The following is a 26724-nucleotide window of genomic DNA, read 5'->3' on the forward strand; positions in this document are numbered from 1 at the left end:
AAAGAAAGAAAAATAACACTTCATAATATATTTCTTTTGGTTGCTATACAATTCATGAGGAACTCTTTTATCAAGTTTTTTGTCTTTCTAATCTCTGTCATGTGGTTGGATATCATCGTATACGTTACGTCTAATTCAGAAACAAGTTCTCAAACAGTTGTACATAGATTGGTTCAACTACGGCTCTTAATTGATTGTTGTCAATATCCGATGGTCGACCAAGACTCTCGTCGCTACCACGAAATATCTTAGACCACCCTTGTTCTATGCATTCAACAGTGGTTCCTGGGCGAAACGCTTTGTTAATATCGCGAGCCATTTCAGCAGTTTTTCGGCCTAGCTTGAATTGAAATAAGAAAAATGTGCGAATTTGCTTTTTCTTTCCATCTTGTATTCAACGTTCTGTAAAAAAGACATAATTGTTTTAAAATTATTGTAATTTAAACGATTAGATAGAGCGATAAACACTCTTTAAAATGGCATATAAAGTAAAGGTATTATAATGAAAACTTATTTGAAAATACATCATTTGAAATCCAAATTTAAAATTCTGCAAAAACTTTCTCATCAACTTTATATAACATGTTTGGACACCCATACATTCATATAACATCAACTTTATATAACATGTTTGGACACCCATACATTCTCAACTGCCTATTCCAAGATTTTGCCCATGATTTCAATCTAACAACACAATATGTAGTAGTTTTTTTTTTTTTAGCAAACGGATGTATTTATTTTTTTAATTTTTATTTTTTAATTTTCTTCCTTTGAAGATTGTAACGTCAGGTATGGGGCAGCCAGACCAGCTGCCAACATTGCCCTGCTTTTTATTGAAACCAACCGAGAGCTCTTTTTAGTATCCTCGCTGTTCCCTTAAGTGCAATTGTCTGGATTTCTTTTGCACTTGGTTCATCAGAAATATTAGTTAGGTAGGACTTCAGGTTCTTATGCGTGCCTCGGTGTCCTTGCAGATGTCTCTGTATCAACAGGTATATTAACCCTTCTGTTAGTTTTTAGAAAATCTTTATGACTTCAAATCGTTAACTTCTTTGACTAGTGATGATGATGATGATGATGATGATGATGATGATGTTGATGATGATGATAATGATGATGATGATGAGGAGGAGGAGGAGGAGGAGAAGGAGTTACTTATGACGTAATGCATGTAATAACCACCGGATGTAGTTTTGGGTCAACTCATAGATGGGGCCCTGACGGGAACTTTCACTTTGGTTCAGAGTGGACCTGTGAATATTGGCAACCCATGATCAATTCCACATCTCCTAAATGCTCTTAAATGGGGACGTCACCATTAGATGTAAGTTTTGAATGGGAAAAATTTTATGACAGAAAAACCGTGAATAAAATAGTGGGGGATGCCCTTCTCTCTTCTCTGCAACCTCTTTCCCACAGAAGAGACATTGCGAGCCTGTCTTTGTTTTACTGTTATTTCCATGGCTCGTCTGAGCTCCAATCTCTAGTCCCCCCTCGCCAATCTTTTACGAAAAACACCCGTCTAGCTGAAGCCACTGTCCAAAATTTTCCTCACTCTCTATCTGTGTAAACGTAGATTCCATGAACACAGCTTCTTTCTTAGAACAGCACGACAGTGGAACTCTGTTCTGTCTGCTTGTTTCCCACCTGACTACAACTTGACGGATGGCAGTGATGGCTGAAAATGCAGTTAGGAGATTCGAAGTTCCTATCCATCGCGGTTACCACCTGACGAAGGCCAGAGGAAGTTGGCCGAAACGTTGTGCACCAATAAAAAAAGATAAGATGAGACTAATAGTCCGAAATAAAATAAAAATTAACATGCAATGCTCTTCTCAAAAATAAAAAATTCCAATAAGGAATAATATATATATATATTCCTAACTCGATCGTAAGTAGACTCAGTAATAACTCAAGCGATGAAAATGCATTTAACAGATCATCCAATATTTACGAAACAGCCCTAAAAAATAGTGGATACAAAAATATCGATATCAAATATACGCAACAAAACACCAACAACTATAATAAAATTAAAAATAGAAGAAAAAGAACTATAATCTGGTATACGGCCCCATACAATCAAATGTTAAAAACAAAACTTGGCAAGAAATTTCTAGATCTTATTGAAAAACACTTTCCCACAACCAACCCCTTACACAAAATCTTCAATAAAAATACCTTGAAGTTATCTTACAGTTGTTGCGAAAATTTAGAGATGATGATTAAGGCACATAATAACAAAATACTAAATGAAAACAATGTAAATAACAACAAAATAAACAATAAAAAAAGTAGACACCATGACAGAAATAAAACCAACACTAGCAGAAATAATAATAACAACAATAACAATAATAATAATAATAATAATAGTAATAATAATAATAATAATAATAATAATAATAACAAACCAACCCCGGACAAGAACAACCATACCATAAATAAAAATACTAATAACGAACAAGATAAATGCAATTGTAGACACCGCACACTTTGCCCAGTACAAAATAAATGTCTAACAAAAAGCATAGTTTATCAAGCAACAATATTTGCGAAAGAAAACCCGAGTAACAAGAAATATTACATAGGCATGACTTCCTTAGATTTCAAAACCCGATACTATGACCACAAAAGCACATTCAAAAATAAAAAACACCGTATAAAAATAACACTAGCGAATAAATACTGGGAACTCAAAGAAAGCGGACATTCGCCGGTAGTCGAATGGAAAATAATAAGACAAGCTACCACATGCAGATATTTAGACGACCCATGTAAATTATGCCTTCATGAAAAATTTTCTATCCTGTACTTTAAAGAACCTCAAAATTTATTAAACTGTAGGCGGGAAATAGCAAACAACTGTGTTCACAAAATAAAACTTACTCTAGGATAGCGATACAAAATAGCTTTAAAACTAACAATAACAATAGAAAAAAAAACAAATAAATAAATTAAATAAACATGAATATACATAAACGATCACACACATATATGTATATATATATATATATATATATATATATATATATATATATATATGTATATATGTGTGCATGTATATGTGTGTACACATAGGTATATTTATATGTATAAAAAAAAAAAAGGAGAACGTCTACCTAAAACCATTAACCTAGTTCTAAAACAGATCCTTTGTTTGATAAAATGCATGCCCATTGGCTGATAAGAAGGGGCGCGGTGGATACTAGAAAGCTGATTGGCCAACTAGAAATCCTCAACATATATAAAAGAAAGAGGCAACCACACAATTCGCGCATAAGCCTGACGAATCCTATAGTTGGATGAAACGCAGAATATTCAGTGTAGCTTAATCGCCATATATATTTTATAAATTACTATATATATATATATATATATATATATATATATATATATATATATATATATATATATATATATATAAAACATCTGATCTTATTAATTAATTTCTTTTTTATAAATATAAGTATTTAGATAGTGGTCAGTTTTCAGAAAGCAATAAGCCGCATTCAAAAGCAAAAATGTTGTCCAATCAAAATGTTGTCCCAAATAAAGACGTACCTGCAAATGGCTGATTGACTATAGGCCGGTCCTTCTGTAGCGCTTAACGCTTGGCCAACTTGGGTCTGTGTCAGACCAAGTGATAACCGCCGAATTTTGAACTGTTTTGCAAATTCTTTGATTTCATCTAAGTTGATGCCATCGACAGTCGTACTTTCTGTGGAATTGCTGACAGTATCTGAAAGGAAAAAAAGAAAGAAAATAAAAATAAAAAAGAGAGAAATGAGAAAAAACAAACAAACCTAATGAATTCTTGCTCATTCATGTGTCCTTTGTGTCACGCTATAATTTAAAATAGCATTTCTTTGTTCTGTCATGCTTATGTTTGAAATAACAATTTCCTTAGTCTGTCATGCGGACCTTTGAAATAACAATTTCCTTAGTCTGTTATGCTTAAGTTTGAAATAAAAATATCCTTGATCTGTCATGCTTAAATTTAGAAATAAAATTTCCTTCTTTTGTCATGCTGAAGTTTGAAATAAAATTTCCTTCTTTCGTCATGCTTAAGTTTGAAATAAAATGTCCTTCTTTCGTCATGCTTAAGTTTTAAATAAAATGTCCTTTTGTCATGCTGAAGTTTGTAATAAAATTTCCTTGTTTTGTCATACTGAAGTTTTAAATAAAATTTCCTTGTTTTGTCATGCTGAAGTTTGAAATAAAATTTCATTGGTCTGTCTTGTGGAACTTTGAAATAAAAATATTCTTGTTTTGTCATACTGAAGTTTGAAATAAAATTTCCTTTTGTCATGCTGAAGTTTGTAATAAAATTTCATTGATCTGTCTTGTGGAACTTTGAAATAAAAATCTTCTTGTTTTGTCATGCTGAAGTTTGAAATAAAATTTCATTGGTTTGTCATGCTGAAGTTTGAAATAAAATTTAATTGGTCTGTCTTGTGGAACTTTGAAATAAAAATATTCTTGTTTTGTCATGCTGAAGTTTGAAATAAAATTTCCTTTTGTCATGCTGAATGTTTTAATAAAATTTCCTTGTTTTGTCATGCTGAAGTTTTAAATAAAATTTCCTTGTTTTGTCATGCTGAAGTTTGTAATAAAATTTCCTAGTTTTGTCATGCTGAAGTTTGAAAAAAAATTTCCCTGTTTTGTCATGCTGAAGTTTGAAATAAAATTTAATTGGTCTGTCTTGTGGAACTTTGAAATAAAAATATTCTTGGTTTGTCATACTGAAGTTTGAAATAAAATTTCCTTGGTCGGCCACGCTTAAGTTTCAAATATAATTTCGTTGGTCTGTGATGTTTTAAGTTTGAAATAAAATTTCCTTGGTCGGTCATGCTAGTGTTTGAAATAAAAATTTCATTTATCTGTCAAGCTGAACTTTGAAATAAGATTTCCCTTGGTCTGTGATGCTAAACTTTGAAATAAGATTTCCCTTGGTCTGTGATGCTAAAGTTTGAAATAAAAATTCCCTTGGTCTGTGATGCTAAAGTTTGAAATAAAATTTCCCTTGGTCTGTGATGCTAAAGTTTGAAATAAAATTTTCGTTGTTCTTTTATGATCAGCTTTTTTTTGCACTCTTTCATCATCCATGGATGAGTAAATATCCTAATTAATTTGCAATTGTATTTTGTGTGTCGCCTGCATTCAAAATTGATCCTTCACACCCCAGAAGAGTGTAACTTACAATTGAATTTTACCAAATAAATATAAAAAGTATAATAAATAATCTCTCTCTCTCACTCTCTCTCTCTCTCTCTATATATATATAGATACATATACATATATATATATATATATATATATATATATATATATATATATATATATATATATATACCAATAGAAAAATGCGAGCATGAAAAGTAATATGATTAAGCTTAAACATGGAAAAGAAAATGTTAAGATATTCTAGTAAAAAATATCAAATTTATAACTTAAAATATTGCAGCATTAAGAATTAATTATATAATGTTAAATTGAATTAAAAAAAATCTTAATGCTGCAACATTTAAGTTATAAATTTATTATATTCTTTACTTGAATATCTTACCCTTTTCTTTTCCATGTTTAAGCTTAACCATATGACTTTTATTCTCGCATTTTTCTATTGTAATCCACGATTTTTGCAGGCTTCCAGTAAATTCACTTGTTCTTTGTTTAAAATCAGTCTTATTTTTTGCCCCCCCCTAAACATAACATACGCATATGTAATAACAATGTACGACAATCGTCTGCTTTCATGATCTCTGTTTCCCTTGTTACTTCTCTTTTGATGGGAGCGGTGAATTAGTAGCAACACTAGTCTCTGAAGCGACGTGGTTGTTATGGAAACCAGTCAAAGAAAAAAAAAACGTCGCTCACTTCCTTACGTTTTTGACGATTTTAAACACCAGTAAATTCATCATAACTTTTGTTTTACTGAACGAAAATCGAAATTTTTTTTTCACAATATAGCTGAGAATGTGATATATAAACTGTAATAATTGTTTGAAATTTAGTCGAAAAATGAGTGCTCGGCGAAGCTTTAAAGCAGTTCTAAATGACTAAAACTGCCACTTAACCATATATTCAAACACGGTAATGTTTGAATGATATATATATATATATGTGTGTGTGTGTGTGTGTATAGTAATCTATATAATTATAAAACTCAAATGACCTTGTAACGGGTGTTGTAACCCGAATTCCGGTTCCGCATGCGTACATAAACATAAATCCATAACAGCATGAACAAATAAATACAAATCGTTGGACCGGTTTCGTTCAAACAAACAGACGTCCTTAGAAAAGTGAATATCTTAAATTTATTGAATAAAAAACTTCAAGATATGGGAAGCAAATGCAAAATGTGATTACAAATAATACGTATAATCAGCGGCCTGCTTCATATATACGATATATATCATACTAAATAATCAATGCGACAATAAAATGTATTGTTTTACTGTGTACGTTTTCAGCATCCCAATACTTTTTGCGTTTAAATTATCCAAATAAACAATTGTTAATACTTTCTAATTTTTTTTTTTACATCGTTTATTTCCGTATTACGTTTAAGGTATTGTAACGCAATTTTCTTACAAATAAATCTACTTTAACCCGTTAACAATCGTAAGAGCATTTTACAATGGCGATTTAACCACCGCCTTCCTCTTTTTTAAAAAAAATTATTCTCCATTTTTAATACACTTTTCTTAAAAAACATTCATACATTTTCTTCTACACTACCAACATAAATAAATAACCCCGAAAATATGTTTTTTTTTAATTTGCGTTACAAATAAATAATCAATGCGACAATAAAATGTATTGTTTTACTGTGTACGTTTTGAGCGTCCCAATTGTTTTTTTTACCCGTTTAAATTGAAAGATATTAAAATTTGAATTTAACTTTAAGTATTATGGTATCTGTTCAGTGCACATTTACCTATAAGTATGGCAAACCACTTATAATTCAATGGCTGTAAGTTTTTTTTTTTTTTTTTAAATAAACAATTATAAACAGAACGACTCATAGAAATCTATATTCTTTTTTTCATTTTAATATACTTTCATAGAAATGTTTCTGTTATGTTACAAAAAACTATTTTCTTTACGTCACAAGTGTCACGCTCATACATCAATTCCATAGCTAATATAACATACTGACCCAACGGGTCACGGGCAGTCTAATCATTTATAAATTTTAGAAATCAATTTTTTGCAAACCGTCCAACACGTGCCATCATGTATAATGGATGTTAATTCGAATGATAATGAGGAAAAAAATATATAAAGAAAGAATGGTCTATTATATTTAGAAATTGCATCATTTTCATTAAATAACTGCTTATTCTTAAATTGTTTGGTAGACTTTCAGTTTGATAAGTGACTATTTGGAATTATAATGGAATCGCTTATATGCTTGAATACATTTGGGCAAAATATAAATCCATCTCTTCTCTTAATAGGTGCATTTCGAATAGTAGAGTGAATTAGATTCCCAAGTCTTGGTAGAGCAGTTGATCTCGGCAAAATAAAAACTCTAAAAATATCAGGTAAGTGCAAATTTTTATTTATAGAAGTACATTTAAAGCACTATATTTTATGCATATTGTTATTATTTGAAGTCTATCATGATTCATTTATAGCTTTCAGATTATTAAGGCATCGTTCATATTTTTCTGAAATATTTTCATTCATGTTGATCCGGAAAACGACCTTCTTTAGTCAACAGAAAGGGAGTCATCTTCCATAATGATAATGCTCGTCCTCACACAGCACTTCCAACCAAAGACTCTGTCCTCGAGTGTCTAAGGTCTCTCTGTACAGGGGTTTGTCAGAACAACCTGGCATGAGGATACTTTTTCCATAGAAGTAAACCCTGACCAAATATTCAAAATAACATAGTATTCGCTGCCCAAATAAGATCTCCTCACTATGGCTAACCCATATCAGCTTCTACGAGGAACGGTGCACCTTCCCCAAGTGATGTTACCTCAAGTAATAGCATGAAGCTTGATACTCCACCAGACTAGATAAATTCTTGTCCTGGAATCCAGTAAGACCAAGAGACCAAAATAGAAGATATACTACAACGTATGAAAATGGTTAATTGGGGAGAGGAAAATTATGTTCTCAATTTCTTTACTAACTCAGTGCTTGAGAGATAAAGAACTTTAATGGAACATTCGAATATCTATGTATCTCATATAGACTTCAAGTGTTAGTCCCAGGTTGTGGGCCCCTTGATTTCTGAGAACTTCGACTGAAGTAAAATAAAACAAAAAGAGACTTCCAACCAAAAGCTCTTAGGAAAATGTTGTTGGGAAATTTTGCCCTATCCTGCATAATCTCCTGACTTAGCTCCTTCAGATTATCACTTATTTCAAGAATTACACAACGATTTAGCTGATCTAACGTTAACATCACAAGGGGAGATTGAACATGAGTTAGAGTCATATTTCACATGAAAACATAAGTAATTTTACAAGCAAGATATTTATAACCTTGTTGACAGATGGGATCAAGTTATAGAGAGCAAAGGTCGTTATTGTTATGAACAAAGATTTGAAAAAAAAAAAACCAAAAAGACAGTTATTCGTTTTCAAGCTGAAATTTTAAAACGACAAAAACTCCTGCATCGACCAGAAAACAGTCCTTTACAACCTTCGAATGTTGTTAATTTGTTTATTGCGGACTATTATCTTCATCTTTCTTAGTTGTTGTTTCACAACGTTTCGGCCAACTATTCCTCTGGCTATCACCTGACGAAGGCCAGAGGAATAGTTGGCCGAAACGTCGTGAAACAAAAACTAAAAAAAAGATGAGAATAATAGTCCGCAATAAACAAATCAATAAATAATACTCATCTCAATAAACAAATCAATAAATAATACTCATCTCAATAATGAATTCCAATTAAATAACTTCTAATGTTGTTTCAAGTTTCCTTGGATTTTTATCTGCTATTGAACAGGGGAAATGCAGAGATAGGGAATGCGAAACACTTGCTTCACTGAAAACACTTAATCATACAATCAAAGACTGGTGCCAGCCAGTCAGTTGTACAACTATCGTATAATAAATGATTGGCAACTCTCCGAGTAATGTGATAGGAGCTTGTCGAATTTTATCTTTATCAGCAAGTTCCGAAATAGAAATGTAAATTTTGTAAACTGCGTTGGATCATATTTTGTTATCATTGTTCATAATTAGATTAGCCATTTTTAATTCTTTTTTTAAATAATTATTGATTTGACATTTCTGAAAGGCTCATCAGAAGAGATACTTTGTCTAACAATATTCCTAATTACGTATTCATCCTGTTTGATAATTTTTGCGGAATCCCGTTACAGTGCAGCTTGCCATTATTATGATATTGTTTTTCTGGTTTCGATTGTTTTATGAAGGAATGGTTCGATTTGAGAATCTATAATTACGTCGGGAGAAAACTATTCGTAACAAGTACTTGTTCGGTGGATGAAATGCGTTCTATGGGAAAAAAAACAAAAAACAAAACAAAACAAAAAAACAAAAAACAAAGTTCTTCTCAATAAAACTAAGTTTGTCGGATTCGAAAACTTTTTATCAATACTATTTTATAACTATGTAAGCGTGTACTAATTGATTTAGCAAGAATTTTGATTAGTTTATAGATATAGTCATTCACAGACAGGCTGTTTTGCTGTGTCACAGTTGTTCATTGTGACGAGTCTAGAACCCATCCCAAGTTATTGTTGGATAGCTGGAGTCTACATTATATATATATATATATATATATATATATATATATATATATATATATATATATATATATATATGTGCGTGACTCATTCTATATTTTCCAATATATAGAATTTGTGAATTCATTTTCTACTTCTATTGTCTCCTATATAAGCTCCATCGAAATTTGTTGAGCTTTATATTATCCCAATAAATCTCCTCTTATAGAATTTAATTTACTCTCTTCTTCTATCTATCCTCGTTATATATATATATATATATATATATATATATATATATATATATATGTGTGTGTGTGTGTGTGCGTGTGTGTGTGTGTGTGTGTCTGTATTTCTTATATGTATCAATATATATTACATGGGCTCGTGTATCGTCTAGTGGTATATATAGTAGTGTTTTTGATATCTAATGCATGCATGTACACAGAGTGTCCTTCATGTATATGAATTCTCATTGTGAGTAGAGCCGCTTCTTCACAAATACACGTAGTTAACAAGCATGACACATAAACTTTTTATGAAAACCTTTCTTACAATCAAATAGGTAACAATATGTCTGCTTGTCTCAAACCAAAAGGACCACATACCTTCTTATTTGTCCAAACCCCGAAAGAATGTCATAATAACAAATTATATTTTACATGGCCTTTATTCATCTGATGTATTCCCTTTTTAGATTTTGGCTTGCTGAGTCTCGTTCTACATTTTCACTGGTTCTTCCCCTTCTGCTTTCCAATGGCGTTGTTCATATGCTCTTTCGTTAGCGCATTTCTTGTCAACTCATTAGTTTGATCTCTGCTACGTATTATGTCAGCAAAACCCCAATTACGTGTCCAAAGACACAAGCAGGTGGTCTTTCACGTAAGCCAAAATCTGTTTATTTCTAACCAAATTCCACAACTACTCCGAAAATTGCTAAATCGACTTTGTTCATTTTATTTCTGAGTTAAATTCCTGACTAGACATTCCAAGCTGTAAATCCACATTTTCCAAAATTTAATTGTTTTATTTTTCTAATAATAATAATTGACCAAGTTACTCGACGTTGCTCCGGATGCTAATATAATATGAATCGAACCTACAACCATCTTGATTAACCTTACAATACAGAATTATTTAACTATATTTTCTGTACTATTCCCTAACCCAACCCAGGATTGTACCTTAGTTGACAATGTCACCAATAGTATTAATATAACACTTTCTTAAGATCCAAGCGCATAAATGTATTTGATTATGAGTGAAAATAAACAGAAGAAAAGAAATAAAAATAATCGACAAACAAGAGGACGCCAGAAAAGAAGACGTTAAAAGTTGATAGTGAATAATTATTATTGAGAAAAACTTTGCTAAAGAATGGGATATTATTTATTTGTCTCTCTTATATATAGAGAGACAATAAGAAGAAGAAGAAAGAAAGAAAGAAAGAAAGAAAGATATAGAGAAAAGAAGAGAGATAGAAGCAGTAATAATAAAGAAAGCCAAGTAAAAAAAGACTAACAAACAGACTAATTCCATAAATAGTATCTCTGCAAATCTGGTCCCAAATTGTAGCCCCTCACGATCAAATGGCCCTGTGCCTTGTTTGGAGTGAAACAATAATAATAATAAAAAAAATAGGTAATACCGATCACTTTGCAATAATGATATTTTAAACCATCGACTCACAAACTGGAGCCTCATTGCTCAAAACAACGGAATCCCCCAAAGATCCTTTCAGAAATGCAACTTAAAACGTTTTCTCTCCCTGCTGAACAATGTGCAAAGGAGGTAATGTTGAATAACGAGGGTCGAACAACGCTGAAACAAGCCAAAATGAGAATTCAAGTAACAAAAACTCCCGGGCAACACCAGAGAATCCGCGAGAACGAGTGAAAGAAAACACTACGATATGTTACAATGTTATTGAAATATAAAACAGAAATAATGTGAGAAGGTAAATATTTGGAACAGATTTTAAAGTTGCAATAAAATATTTACCAGGTTTTTTTTTCTGTTATTTTCTTTCTTTATTTTCTCCTCCCTCCTTTCTCCCTCTCTTTATCTCTCCCACTCTTTGTAAATACAAAATGGTTGTGATGCTGTATTATTATTTCAGACGATTAACCTCGACCGGCTTCCTCATTTGAAAAAGCCCCATAGAGTTGAAATAAATTTATAATGAGATTGAGATAAGTTTTTACTTGCTTCTTTTCTTTAACTTTTATTTTAGCTCTGCTACACATTGAGCTTTGTCACTTAAAATTTCCTAGAGAAATTACACTATCCTCTGTGAATATAACATGCTCTCTCTCTCCCCCCCATATATATATATATATATATATATATATATATATATATATATATATATATATATATATATATATATATATATATAGGGTGTTTCAAAAGTCTTGGGAACATTACAAATGCGTATATCTCATGAACTATTCCAGGTAGAAAAATGAAACTGGTGCCATTTTAAAGCTTGCTTAATCAAGTTTTTGGTCATACTAATGATTTTCGTCTTATCTTTCCAGGTGCAGTAATGGCGTTCGCTAAACAAGACAAGGCATTTTGCGTCCTCCAATTTGCAAAGACTGAATCGTGGACATGTGTTCAGCGTGCATTTCGCAGGAAATTTAAAAAAGAAGCCCCTGAAAGGAAATCAATTGTCAGATGGCATGCTAAATTTGTGAAAGATGGGTGTTTGTGCCCAAGTAAGCGAACAGGTCGCCCTTCAACTTCAGAAGATGTAGTTGAGCAAGTTCGGACAGCCTTTCAGCGGAGCCCCCGTAAATCAGTGAGAAGAGGCAGCAGGGAACTTCAGCTTGCTTCAGCAACTGTCTGGCGTGTCTTAAGGAAACGACTGCAAATGGTACCTTACAAGCTCAAGTTGGTCCAAAAGTTGAAGGACACTGATAAGCCACTTCGCCGTGACTTTTGCATTGCAATGCAAGAGAAGTTGGAAGATAACGGATTTGATGACCGGCTTGGTTTTAGCGATGAGACGACCTTCCATCTGAATGGCAAAGTTAACAAGCATAACACTCGCATATGGGGTACTGAGAATCCTCATGAACTTCTTGAGCACGAGCGAGTTCATCAAAAGTGAACGTGTTTTGTGCAATTTCCAAGAAAGGTGTCTATGGACCATTCTTCTTTGAAGAGGAAACTATCACTGGTGAATCCTATCTCAACATGCTGGAAGACTGGTTAATGGCTCAGTTGGAAGAAGCAGAATCTGATGACTTCATTTTTCAACAAGATGGTGCACCACCACACTGGAGTCTTAGAGTAAGGCAGTTTCTTAACACAAGGCTGCCTGGTAGATGGATTGGGAGATCTGGGCGAGGTAATGACGTTCTCATGCCCTGGCATCCTAGGTCTCCAGATCTTACCCCGTGTGACTTTTTCCTTTGGGGCTTTGTCAAGCAACAAGTCTATGTGCTGCCCCTTCCAAGAGATATTGACGAACTAAAGGCTCGAGTAACGGCAGTTGTGGGAACCATTGACGTCAAGATGCTGGAACGCATTTGGCAGGAAATGGACTATCGACTAGATGTCTGCCGTGTGATGAATGGTGCTCATATTGAGCAACTTTGAAGATTCCCACAAAACTTGAAACTTTAACCTTTCCAACGGTACCAATTTCATTTTTCAACTCCTAATAGTTTTGAGTTATTAAAAATCGTTATGTTCCCAAGACTTTTGAAACATATATATATTGGCAGCAAGTCATTATTCAAGCACGACTGAGTTATTCTTTTTTCCGATTTTTCTGGGTATCTTTTCCATTTGCCAAGTGGTCTTTTTAATTTCAGCTAACATGTTTGTTGTGTCGTGGAACAACAGTGAAAATAAGAACAATCAAGTCAAGGTTCGGTTAAGGAACAAGTGTATTAACAATAATGTACAAAGATAGGAAAGCGTGTATATCTGCTGGGCACTCGACTAGCAGTTGAAATGCAGTTGTATCTCTCTCACCGGTGTTGGAATTACTAGCGCTATTTATAGTGCTAATTGGTGTAAATTCCTCTGTTCAAGGAAGGCCGGTGTAACCCCCCCCCTTGAAAATATCCCGTCTGGGATTAATAACGTTTTTGTTTTGTGTTCACTCTAATCAATTCTGTTGATTTTCCGTTTTCTGTTTGATCTTCTGTTCTCCGGAGTTGTCTCTGGCATTGGCACAGGAAATTATCAAACACTATGTCCATGATGTCCTCCTCGGGCGATCTGGTCACCTCACTGGTCGAGTGTCTTTTCAGAATTTGGTTAGTGTGACGTTTGTGCACGAAGTCTGGTCCCTTAATCATGTAGACCATGTTGCCTATTTGTTTCTCAACAATGCCAGACTCCCAGAAAGTCTTATTGTTTTTGATAATCTTGTAGAAGACTCTTTCGCCAACTTTATACCGTTTTTTTGTTATCGTTTTTTTTTTAGGTTTGGCCTATCCTGGTTTGGTAACAACTTGTGAAAAATCGATCTAACCTTGCGTCCGAACATAACCTCAGCAGGTGTCTTCGACATTTCCATGTTTGCATTCGAAGTGACTCTGTAGACTTGTAAAAACTGTTGGATTGAATTATCTGTTGGCGACCCACTAGCTTTTTTTCAAGAGCTCTCTTGAATGGGCCAACGAATTTCTCTGCTTGTCCATTACTTCTTGGGTGGTATGGCGAAATGGTTATATGCTCGATTAGATGATCCTCACAAAAATGTTTAAATTCGGTAGATTGTAATTGTGTTCCATTGTCTGTAACAATGGAGTCTACTACTCCAAACCTAGCGAATAGTTCATACAGGAAGTTGATAGTTACCTCGGATGTGGGATTCTTACATTTCAATACTTCCGGCCATTTAGCAAAAGCCTAACTTTTTCGCGTCTGACCAGGTACTACAATCCGATATAAAAATATCCTCATATGGTCTATAGTACTGGACCAAAGTGACTTCGTCTTCTGGATTATAATTGAAATTTTGAATAGCTGCCCACACAGCTGTTTGATAAAATGCGTTATGATTATCGTCCGCTTTAGTTAAGCGTGTCGCTTCCAGAATTTTTCTTTGTTTCTCCTGTGTTTTTATCAATATTTCCTCAAAGCGTTTCTGTTTTTGAAGCATTTTTTCTTGAATTGCTTGTTTAAATCTCTCTTCTCTTTCTACTTGTTGTTGAATTTGTTGCTTTTGCAACGCGAGATTTTGCTTTGCCTGGAATTGGAACAATTCCAACAGTGAATGTTTGAATTTCGCATCCATCATACGAATTTACGCTTGTATTAAATAAATATTTCTTAGTAAAAAAAAAAAAAAAAAAAAGAAGTCAACCAAGTTTTCTTTCCCAATTCTTTTGTTCGAAGAACAACGGTTTAGAAGTCCTTTTGTAACTTAATTTGTTGAACGCTATATTTCTAGTCTTACTATAAACAATCCAGCAAAATAATATTTGTTGAACATTTTTTTATTTGCACGCGTTTTTACGTAGCAAAAATAAAATCCGTCGCTTTAAATATCCGACGAATTCGTATGGGAAACTTATTTTTTTTATTACCCTCTTTGCCTTTTGCAAAAAATGACTCGATTCTTTACATGTTTTCTAAGCACAAATGACGTACGCGAATAATTATTTTTCACGGTCTGTCTCTTTTTCTCTTGACAAAGTAAAGTGTGTTTTTTTTTCAAATCCTAGATGTTATCGAAATAACGATAAACTTACACAGTATTTGCTAGTTGGTTTTGGACATTTAACTTTGCAGAAGAAAATTCTTACTGTAGGAAAAATGGCTTCTGGTGAAGAAAAAAATGAGCTTTTTTCCTTTCTAAAACACTTGGTAAGTGTGCTCAATTATTAAATAATTGACAACATTCGCATTTTTCACTGTAGATTTTGGTAGCAAGTTTTTCCGTAGCCAAATTAATATTGTAGTAATTAATTCGCTGTTAATCCGTGCGTATCCAAATATCTGTTGAAATGACGAAGGTGTTCTGTCATAAAGATTTTATGAATCTTTATTTCAATCACTTTTGGTGATTTTCTGCAGTGATGGTCGTTTCGATTCCTTGTCGCCAATCTGTTGTGTCGTGGAACAACAGTGAAAATAAGAACAGTCAAGTCGAGGTTCGGTTAAGGAACAAGTGTATTGCAATAATGTACAAAGATAGGAAAGCGTGTATATCTTCTGGGCACTCGGCTAGCAGTTGAAGTGCAGTCGCATCTCTCTCACCGGTGTTAGAACTACTAGTGCTAATCGGTGTAAATTCCTCTGTTCAATGAAGGCTGGTATAACAATGTTGTATAAAATGGCGCCCAAAAGTTGTTGTTCAGCTATATTCTTCTCAAGCATCAAGTATCGGGGTATCCAATTATCATCAGGGGCGATTGTCGTTTTCTTTTTCTTTTCTTTTGAGGCTTGGTGTATTCATAATTTTTTTAATTGGCTATAAAGGTGGGTGCAGGAGGGTTGGGGGGCGAATTATTTTTATTATATATATATATATATATATATATATATATAAGAGAGAAAGAGAGAGTGAGTGAGGGAGAGAATGAATTAGTGTGCGTGTGTGTGTGTGTGTGTGTGTGAGAGAGAGAAAGAGAGAGAGAGAGAGAGAAATAGCTTCGGACAAGGCATGAAGTCATTTGATGAAAGGAATTATCAAGAACAAAAGATGAGTACCACAAAGTGAAGAGATAACTATTGCTTTTAATCTGGAAAAAACAAACGAAAACAAACAAACAAACAAACAAACAAACAAACAAACAAAAAACAAGGCTATAGGCATTTAGCAGGAAGCAAGTTCTACAGATATTGGAAAGAAGCTACTGGAATAGAAATCTGTATTAAAATGAGTTATGAAAACAGCGACTTGATGAAGACCAGTGAGTCAAACGAGCTGGAACAAGGAAAGCAGGAAATAGATCAGACAATTCTCAAGAACATCTGCCATAATGGTATTTGTAGAAAAGTACTGAGACTAGCAACATCACGTCTGTGAGAGACAAAGGTGGCAGAGAAAAAGAAAGGTGGGGTGGGCCAATCAAATTATAAATACTTTTCTGCAATTTATCAAGAACCTTGAAATGGAACAAATATGACAACAGCACTCCATACATGGTTTGATAGTAAGTTTGTAAAGAATAGCCTCAGGTGTGAGAAAGTGTTTGGGGAGATCGCGAGAACTGACTTGACGTGTAGCAGAAACAGCAATGGATTTAATGTATTGACTCCAAGAAAGATTTGATGAAAGTGTAGTATATGTGAGTTTTAACCAATCGACAATCACTTCCAGTCTGTCTATACCAAATTCTTGATCATAAGTATAACAATTCTCCCCCTGCTGTATATTGAACAGATATGAAAGTTACTATGTCATAGTTTAGTTTAGAAGTTCATTTCAAGAAGCTGTCCAACACATGTCAGCATGTAAAACGGACGTTTAAACCAATGATGATGATGATGATGATAATAATGACCAGCGCTGTTTATAATGGATGCATAATACACTACAAAATTTGCATATCTATAAAATAAAAAAAAAAAACAAAAAACAAAAAAACAAAAAAAAATTTAATATTGTGTGCTGAATAAGAACATAGGATTTCTCATTCACTCCCGGACAACACCGATTATTCCTGATAGCATGTAACATTTCTTCCCCTATAATGAAGTACTGAAACAAAACTCCAAAATGAAATGGTTACGTACTGGGCAGTAGTTGACTGACGTTTGGAGGCAATCCGTCTGAGGTAGTTGTATGGGAGGTGATGGACTGTGCCGCCACTGAGATGCGTGTGGCTGTAGGTTGCTGGGAAACTGTCGTCGTGGCAACGCTATGATGTTGTTGCTGTTGCTGTTGTTGCTGCTGTTGTTGTTGTTGTTGTTGTTGTTGCTGCTGCTGCTGCTGCTGCTGCTGCTGCTGCGAGGCACCAACGACGCTTCCCGAACCGCCAGTAACAACGCTGGAATGAATACTGTTCTGGTTGATATGTTGGTGAGTGACGCCACTTCCACCTCCACCTCCTCCTCCTCCTCCACCGCCGCCGCCTCCCCCTGCTCCTACTCCACTGCTGATCCCCGAGGACCCTATTGAGGATCCGCTGGTGGGGTTACTACTGCTGCTGCTGCTGCTGCTGCCACATGCAGCTGCACCTCCGCCGTTGCCGTTGCTAGCCGCACCCGTTCTGCTGCTGACGTTGCCACTGCTCCCTCCATGAGAATGACCCTGCTGGCCGAGATGACCACCAGTAGAATGGTTACCGGTGGCCGCTGAGTTGTTCTGGTGCTGATTTGATGTGTTTGATGTTGTTGAGTTTACGTGCGGTACCGATACTGGAGTCAGAACTTGCTGCAAATAGACAACGTGGAAATACAATGAGTAAAATAACACACATTTAATGCTTTTAATAATAAAAATAAACGATTAGTTAATAAAAGTTTAAGACAATTTTGCAAGAATAATTAAAAAAAAAAACTATTACATCATATTCCTTGTCATAAAGCACTGATTGATTGCTGTCGCATTAACTTGCTGCAAATAAACCAAGAAGTTTGATGTTCCTGAATTTTTGAGATGAGGTTTTGGTTATTTGTATTATTATTCATTGAGCTACTGTCCTCATCTTGAGTGTGATTTTCACAGCGTTTCGGTCAATGTAACCTCCGACCTTCTTCAGGTGTATCTGGGAAAAAGCAATTGTAAAAGTGATATTCTCCTGAAGGTTGAAGGTTCAATCCTCAGTGTGGGCAATCAAAAACTACAATTGCGAATTACTTAGGACCTCTATTCAGTCATGGCTGATGGAACAAGAACACGCTACCCCCGTGAAATACATAAAGGGTTCCGCTCGAAATTACGTCCAAATTCCCGAGTTCGACAGAAACATTCCTGAGTTCGACAAGATACATCTGAAGAAGGTCAGAGGTTACATCGACTGAAACGTTGAGAAAATGACGATGAAGATGAGAACAGTAGTCCGATGAATCCAAATAATACGAATAAGCAGTCCTCATCTAAAAAATTCAGAAACGTCAAAAAAAAACTAAAAATAAAAAGGTAATCTTGTGCTGTAACGTGAAAATATGATAAGTGACACAACAGCCGTATTTAATGTTTTTAATAATAAAAAAACGATCAATTAATAAAAGTTTAAGACCATTTTGCAATAAAAGTTTTTTAAAAAATTCTGTTGCGTCATGAATTCCTCTTCGTAAAGCACTGGTCGATTGCTATCGCATTAGTTTGCTGCAAATAAACATACAATTAAAACTTTTATGATTCATATCAGTCTTTTAAAAATTACTTTAAAAGTTCCATCTATTAATAAAAGATCAAAACTATTCTGCAAGAATAACTTTTGATGCACGCGTATGAGCGGTACTCTCCCCCCCCCCCTTCCTGTATTTTTGTATTTTCTTCTTTTTGAAAAGAATTCAGCAGATTATTATCGAATGGACACTAGTCTATCAGATTATCAAAAAAAAAAAAAATGAAAAATAAAGTCAATATTTAAATATTTGTACAGGGTGCTCAGTTTCTAATGTAACCTTCTAGTAAATCGATCACTCATTTTAGAACCACTTGACGTTTTTAGGCCAAATTTCACAAATTTAGCGGATTTTAGCCACACACACACACACACACACACACACACACACACACACACACACACACACACACACACACACACATACACGTGATAGTCTTGTTCTTTTGTACAAATACGATTATGGCATGTATAATTTAGAACTGCCTGAGCTATTCTGTGCTTCATTTTTTCCAGCTCGTTTGTCTACTGGTTTCCATCAAATCGCTGTTTTAATACCTCGTTGTAATACAGCTTATAATTTCAGCAGCTTCTTTACAAGAACTGCAAGCTTAAGGAACTTTTACTAATAATAAGCATCTCCTGTCTTTGTGATAATCTTCTTACAATCTTGTTTTAAAAGTGCCCTTTTCATAGAAATGTATTATAGAGGCCGGTGCCCCACCGAGACGGTGTTCATTACTATATTTTTGCCGTTTTTTTTACACTTAAGCACCTGAACTTCAAAAAACTTCTCTGCACGTCACTGCTACCAAGATGCACAAGTACCTGCCTATCTGTTTCACTCTAACGTCGAGAACAGAATGTTGAGTATCAAAACCCAGCCGAGTACAATTATTACTCTTTCTAGTAGGACCGCGTTTTTCATGGCAGCTACTGTTGGCCTTGGTATTTATTCCGGCTACTTAGGGACGTATCTCTTGTACTCCTGGGAAAACCCTCCATTTAAAAAATGAGGTAGGGTTCAGTCGTAACTTTAGGAGGCATCATCCAAGCCGTTACCCCTCTTCTCCTTTGAGATTTTTTTCTCCATCCCCCACCCCCATCAAATGCTCATTTTTTTTTTCAGTTTGATACTGACGTGGGAATCTCTTCTGAGACCCCCACACTCACCCACTCTCTTCAGCTCAGAAGCAGGCTCCATTGGAAAGCATTTAATTGCACGAGAATAAGAATGGAGGTAATCAAAAGTTGCTAAAACCTATAAAAGTGCTGAAATGCATGTATTTGGGGACTTTGATGTAAACATTCCCTTTCCCAATTCGTACCCCCCCCCACAACCAGATCATGATGACCAGAAAACCTCACCTGTCGACCTATTTTTGATAACATTCCCTAGGCATGGTCACGGATACCCATAGCGCACTCGGGGTATACATCGAAATATCATAATGGCTGATTATCATGTTAAATCTCCGATTCCAAACCAAAGCGCCATTGTTCAAAACAACGAAATGCCACCAACGTGCCGACTGGGAATTCCTCAGAGATGCACCTTGATATGAAACTTTTGCCCCCCCCCTGTTGTTGAACAGTGTTCAAATGAGGTAACTGGCTGGGTTAAAGCAAGGATAGAAGCATTTGAAATAATGATATAAAAATACGACTATTTTAGATTAGATTCTATCCTGATAAAAATGCTCAATATATGAGGGTTTTTTTTTTTTTTTTTTTTACACGGTGGTCACCACTTATCAAGGCCCGGAAGCCACTCAGGGATAAGGGTTATTGCAAATACAGTACGTTAGTGTGGAGATTTGAAAGTGTTTACTTAAGGGGGCGGTTCATTAGGAATTTGTTAACGTTGGACTTGAAGACATCCAAGTTGTAGTCCGGTGGGAAGCAGGCAGACGGAACAGTTCCACAGGCGTGCAGTTCTAAGAAAGAAGAGATGAGGTGCCTTCAATAAGTTTCTGGACATTTTTGTGCAGGAATTTAAAATTGTCGTAGACTTTTGAAAAGTCCGTATGTTATTGCTATACATCTTATGAGATGACTGACCAATTTTTATGATTTCAGGTTCAAATAAATAGCTACAGCAGGAATTGGAATACATCCTACTAAAGCCTGATTGTTACAGCTGGTGAAGTTCAAAAATGAAATCTGGATGTGAAGACATTTTAGAAGAACGATATGCAATAAAATTGCGTTTTTAACTTGGAAAAAAAAAATGCCACAGAAACGTATGGAATACTTCAGACTGGTTTTAGGACCATCTTACATGAATCGAATATCAGTTTTTGAGTGGCATAAGAGATTTAAGGAAGGCAGTGAGAGATGATGCGTGGCATAAGAGATTCAAGGAAGGCAGGGAGAAATGATGTGTAGGAGTAAAGAAGCCAGAACACCAGAGTTGATTGGCCAAATCATATAGTGTCATCAGCTATAATCGAAACCGAAACCAAAACTTATGAAGAATTCTTGGTAAAATTATTTATTACAAGAAATGGAAATCCATAACAATTAAACGACACGGATGTAAGCGTTACACACAAAATAAATAACATACACGCTATCCTATTAATACATAATTGATGATGATGATGATGATGATGATATATATATATACTAGCAGGGAGACCTGACATTGTCCAGTATTGAATGAGAATCAACAAATGGTACACCTCCAATACTTTGTTGTTATTGAAACCGGTGAAATCGCCCATTTTTTAATCAAATCGATTGATTACCTTCTCTAGTTAGGGACCTCTCTCCTTCCAATGTACCGGGAGGAAGCTTCACATGCTTCCCTACAGTGACTTAGTCCACAATACATTGTATACATTGCACTGTAGAGAATCTAGTGTTCATTTTATAAACATCTGTAAATAATGGCTTCACTTAAAGTTTAAAATGCAAAAGTCAAGTATCATGGTTCAGTTGTGCTCTAAATAGAAACATTCATTTCAAACGCGCCCCTGTTTTATCAAAGAATCAACTGTTGATTTTATGAAATTATTTTTTACTTAATCACTTGAATTAAAGTAAAACGTACAAAGGTCAAGTATCATGCTCTAAAAAGAATAATTTATTTTGAATGCTGAATTGATTTTATAGACTGGGCTTTTCTGCTTGTGCAGTGATAAAACTTTTCAAATGCACTTGTGATGTTAGGTTGTATAAAAGTGTTAACTTATGTCAAAATCGAACTTCCTTCTTTAATTCTTTTAGATTATCAAATTTCGATACTTATCGGATGCATTCCGATACAAAACCTGCATAAAAACACTCCCAGGCACATCAAGTACCTTAGTGTGAAATTAAAAAAAACTTGGCCCAGTCATTTATGACTCCATAAGGAACGAACACACATACATGCACACAGTTCTATTTATAAAATAATAATAATAATTATAATAATATATAATAATAATAATAATAATAATAATAATATTTATATATATATATATATATATATATATATATATATATATATATATATATATATATACGAGAAACACCCGTCTGGCTGAAACTACTGTCAATAATTTCCCCCCCTCTCTATCTGTGCCTAAATCCAAACGTAAATTCCATGAGCAAAGCTTCTTCCTTAGAACTGCACGCCAGTGGGACTCTCTACCGCTTCCCTGTTTCCAACTTGACTACAATTTGGACGTCTTCAAGTCCAACATAAACAAACTCCTGACAAACCGCCCCCTTAAGTAAGTCACTCTATCAAAACCCCCAATACTAATAATTACTACAATACTATCTCATTGATTACTGTACATGCAATAACCCTTATCCCTGAGTGGCCTTCGGGTCTTGATAAGTGGTGACCCCCATGTAAAAAAAAATATATACTATTATTATTATTATTATTATTATGATTTGAATTGGCTATGGAAGATTCAACGTCTGTATCCACTGCACCACGGGCCAATATGTTGAGATGACAACATCTATGGAAAGCAGTAATTGCTGAGGAGCCCTTCGGGGCCTGCGACGTAGTGGATAGAGACGTTGAATCTCTGCGGTTCCAGGTGAGAATTGTCTGAAGATAGCGGTTTCAATCCTACCCAAAGCCAGCCAGAGACTTACTTGACCAAAACGACAACAACTATGGAAGGCAGTAATTGCTGAGGATGCAGTTAGGAGATTCGGGGTTCTTATCCTGTTGCGGTTACCACCTGACAAAGGCCAGAGGAATAGTTGACCGAAACATCATGAAACAACAACTAAAAAAAAGATGAGGATAACAGTCGGAAATAAATAAATTGATAAAGAAAAGTCTGTTTGTATTGTTTCTCAGCGGTTGTTTTTTGTAAATGTTGGAACGTGACTTTGGCTATGCGAGATTAATGTCAAGGCTGAACTACTTGTTGATGTTGCTTGCACAACATAAGGTTGAATTACTTGGCCAGGAGTTCACTTTCAACTTGACCTTCAACTCCAGTGATTTTCCACTTAAACAGAAACCACATTAGAGGATGTGATCATTACCCCTTCCCATGTTCTGGATATCATAAAGAAAACCTTAACACCCCCAGAACATGTAGATCAGATCTTATCCCTGCCATATCAAAAATGAATGTTCTGGTGAATTGGCTGCTGTCCTTTCCAAGCTTTATAACCAATGCCTTACTGAATCTTGCTTCTCTGACAGCTGGAATATTGTCACTGTGGTACCAGTTTTCAAAAACTCTAGTGAAATAACTGACTCAAAATTATCGCCCTAGTAGCAAACGGGACGGCATTACCTGATCATAAAATATGCATAAATATTATATTTTAATTAATGCAGAATTTTTATTTATTCTAAACAGAAATACCGTAGATACTAAACGTAACGTTAAATTCCTTAAAAAAAAAAAATGAAGTAAAGAAAAAAACAAAAACAGAAAGAAACTGAGACATCACCAACGCTCTGATCCCCATCTGGCATCAATTGTGATGGATGGCTCTCGTCTGGGTGAGGCCCCGTGTTTTGACAAGCTTCTGGGATTGACCTTTACTCCTGATCTGAAATGGAACACGTACATCAAGTCTGTTGCCAAGGTCGCTGGAAAGATGGTGGGATCCTTCTACCGCTCCAGAAGATATCTCACTACTGATGCAATTCTCTATCTGTATAAAAGCCAAGTATGTCCAAGGATGGAATACTGCTGCCATATCTGGGCAGGAGCTGCCAAAAACAGCCTATCCTGCCTTGACAGAGTATAAAATAGACTTTGTGGCTTAGTGGGGGATGCCCTTTTCTCTACCCTGCAACCTCTCTCCCACAGAAGAGACGTTGCGAGCCTATCCTTGTTTTATCGTTATTTCCATGGCAGGTGCTCGTCTGAACTCCAATCTCTGGTCCCCCCTCGCCAATCTTTCACGAAAAACACCTGAAAAATAAAATTGTGGGGTCTGTGTTCGCGCCTGTCCTTCATAGAATGAAAATAGGCACAAACTTTAATAAAGACTTTTCATATCTATCTGCGTAAGTATACTTTGATAACTATGTTTCAGTTTGAAGAAATATGGTATAATAAAATTATGGGGTGTTCGCTCACGCCTGACCTCCATAGAATGGAAATATATCACAAAGTTTAACAATGTTTTTTTTTTAATATATATCCACAGAATATTGTGATAAGTGTTTCAGTGTGAACAGGTATGGTATAATAAATTATGGGATTTATCTATTTTATTTTTACATTCATCATATTTTGCTTTGGTTTTGATACCCCCAAATTCGAAGCTATCTCTTTACAACCCTTCCTTTTCATAACCTATCATACTTTCATAAACCAGAGTTCATTTTCTGTAGGCAGTTTTTGAACCCAGTCAACGACGGCTACTTTTGCTAGTATATATATATATATATATATATATATGTGTGTGTGTGTGTGTGTGTGTGTGTGTGTGTGTGTGTGTGTGTGTGTGTGTGTGTGTGTTTTTTTTTGGCTCAATGAAAATACATTATCTTGAATTTTAATTTTGTTCAAAATTCGTTTTTGGTTTGTTTTTGAATGAATTCGTTTCTATTGCAATTTATTTTGGAACAAAACCATTAGAGGCGAACATAAAATCTCTGTGTTTCGCTGACATTCACAAGATGGTAAAAATGAAGAAAGGAAAACAGAATTCAATTAAAGTTATATAATTTTCTTCTGAATTCAAAATGAAGTATTCTTTGTCTCCTCTTCCTCCCAAATAGCTGAAAATCTGAAGAAAAATACAAATACATGGCACTATCTACTTCAGAACCTCAATTATTTGACGGTGACTGTTTATATATATATATATATATATATATATATATATATATATATATATATATATATATACACACACAGGGTGACCCCCCAAAAACGGGCACCAACTCTAATAAGGCACTGTTTCTTAGTGTTTTGTCCGAATGAAATGAAACTTTGGTCATAACTAATTTATTATATTCAAAACATCACATCAAAACACTAGGGTCTTTGGCCTTTTTTTCTCCATTCTACAGCATATGTTCTAGATGGCCTCCATTTAGCTTCTGTTTTTTTTTTGGTCAACCTGCATATATATATATATATATATATATATATATATATATATATATATAAATGTAACTCATGGTTCGTTCGTAATTAATAGTCTAAATAACCACTGAAATGACTGCTTCGGCATTTTAGTATAATATGTTTGCTGTACCCATGCATGTTTTTATATATCTCTTTTTAATTATAACATTATACTCAATTTTTCTATAATAAATAGGTGGTTTTCTTTGTACGGATGGGCCATTTTTTTTTTTATTTTGGGACAATTATTTCACTACGCGTGACATCACTAAACGGAACTTTTATATACCAAACTAACATTTTTTGTTTAAAAATGGAATTATTTCTCTTTCGTTAATATTTTTTTTTTTTTTTAAATATTTCGTGTTTTATATATAAAGTACAATTGTTGAATGTTATTCTTTTGATTATATTTGTTTGGGAGAAGCACAATTAAAAAAAAAAAGATTAAAACTGAGCGAAATTTAAATTTCCATTCCATTTTTACAACAACCGTAAACAAGCATATACTTCGCAAGTTTTATCGTAAGTTTACGAGCAACCCATAAAAATCTGAGTGTCAAATCTGCTTAAAATATTGTAGTATATATATATATATATATATACATATACATATATATATATATATATATATATATATATATATAACCTCTCCCTAACATACTGGCAATAATTTGGTTCCGTCCTTCCTTTGAGTGTTTCCAATAAGGGGGATTGATTTACTAGGATTTGTATTAGAAGCTGGGCAATTATAAAAATTATTTAATTGTTGAATTTTTTGCATTTTGGTTAAATTTGTTAGTTTGCTAGCGCTAAAATCCCACACGAAAAATTAAACAAAAGACAAAATTAAAAAGAATTTACCCCCCGTCCCCGGATTCCAATTAGTTTAGGGTTCGACCGCCAATCACCGGATTCAGCCGAGCGTTGTTCAAATGTTGAAACACTAAATCAACATTTTATTTATTTTTTTGCATAATTAATTAATGATGGGAGTATTTTTTCTGTTTATTTTCTTAACATCTATTGACAAAAAAATGTGTACATTCTCTTGAAAAAAAAAAACTAACTTTTCTCTACTTTCAACTAACTATTTACAGTGTTCATATAAAGCATTCATTTTTTCATTTTATAATAAAAATTCTGTTTTCAAACAGAAATCTTTACTGCTAACTT

The 26724-nt window shown here is 34.4% G+C and overlaps 1 protein-coding gene across 4 annotated transcripts in view; it reads right to left on the bottom strand.

Annotated features, from left to right (window-relative positions):
* Nucleotides 1–26724, bottom strand: part of LOC145263057 (uncharacterized) — a 1096083-nt gene that overhangs the window by 44821 nt on the left and 1024538 nt on the right. For all 4 annotated transcript variants that reach the window (XM_080119900.1, XM_080119902.1, XM_080119903.1 and 1 more), the window contains 2 exons: nucleotides 17433–18072; nucleotides 3568–3745 (listed from right to left, as the gene is read on the bottom strand). In XM_080119900.1, the coding sequence (XP_079976026.1) occupies nucleotides 3568–3745; nucleotides 17433–18072 (818 nt within the window). The remainder of the gene's footprint in view (nucleotides 1–3567; nucleotides 3746–17432; nucleotides 18073–26724) is intronic.

This window comes from Euprymna scolopes, chromosome 38 (genome assembly GCF_053919585.1).
Source record: "Euprymna scolopes isolate OS-2025 chromosome 38, ASM5391958v1, whole genome shotgun sequence".
Taxonomy (NCBI): Eukaryota; Metazoa; Mollusca; class Cephalopoda; order Sepiida; family Sepiolidae; genus Euprymna; species Euprymna scolopes.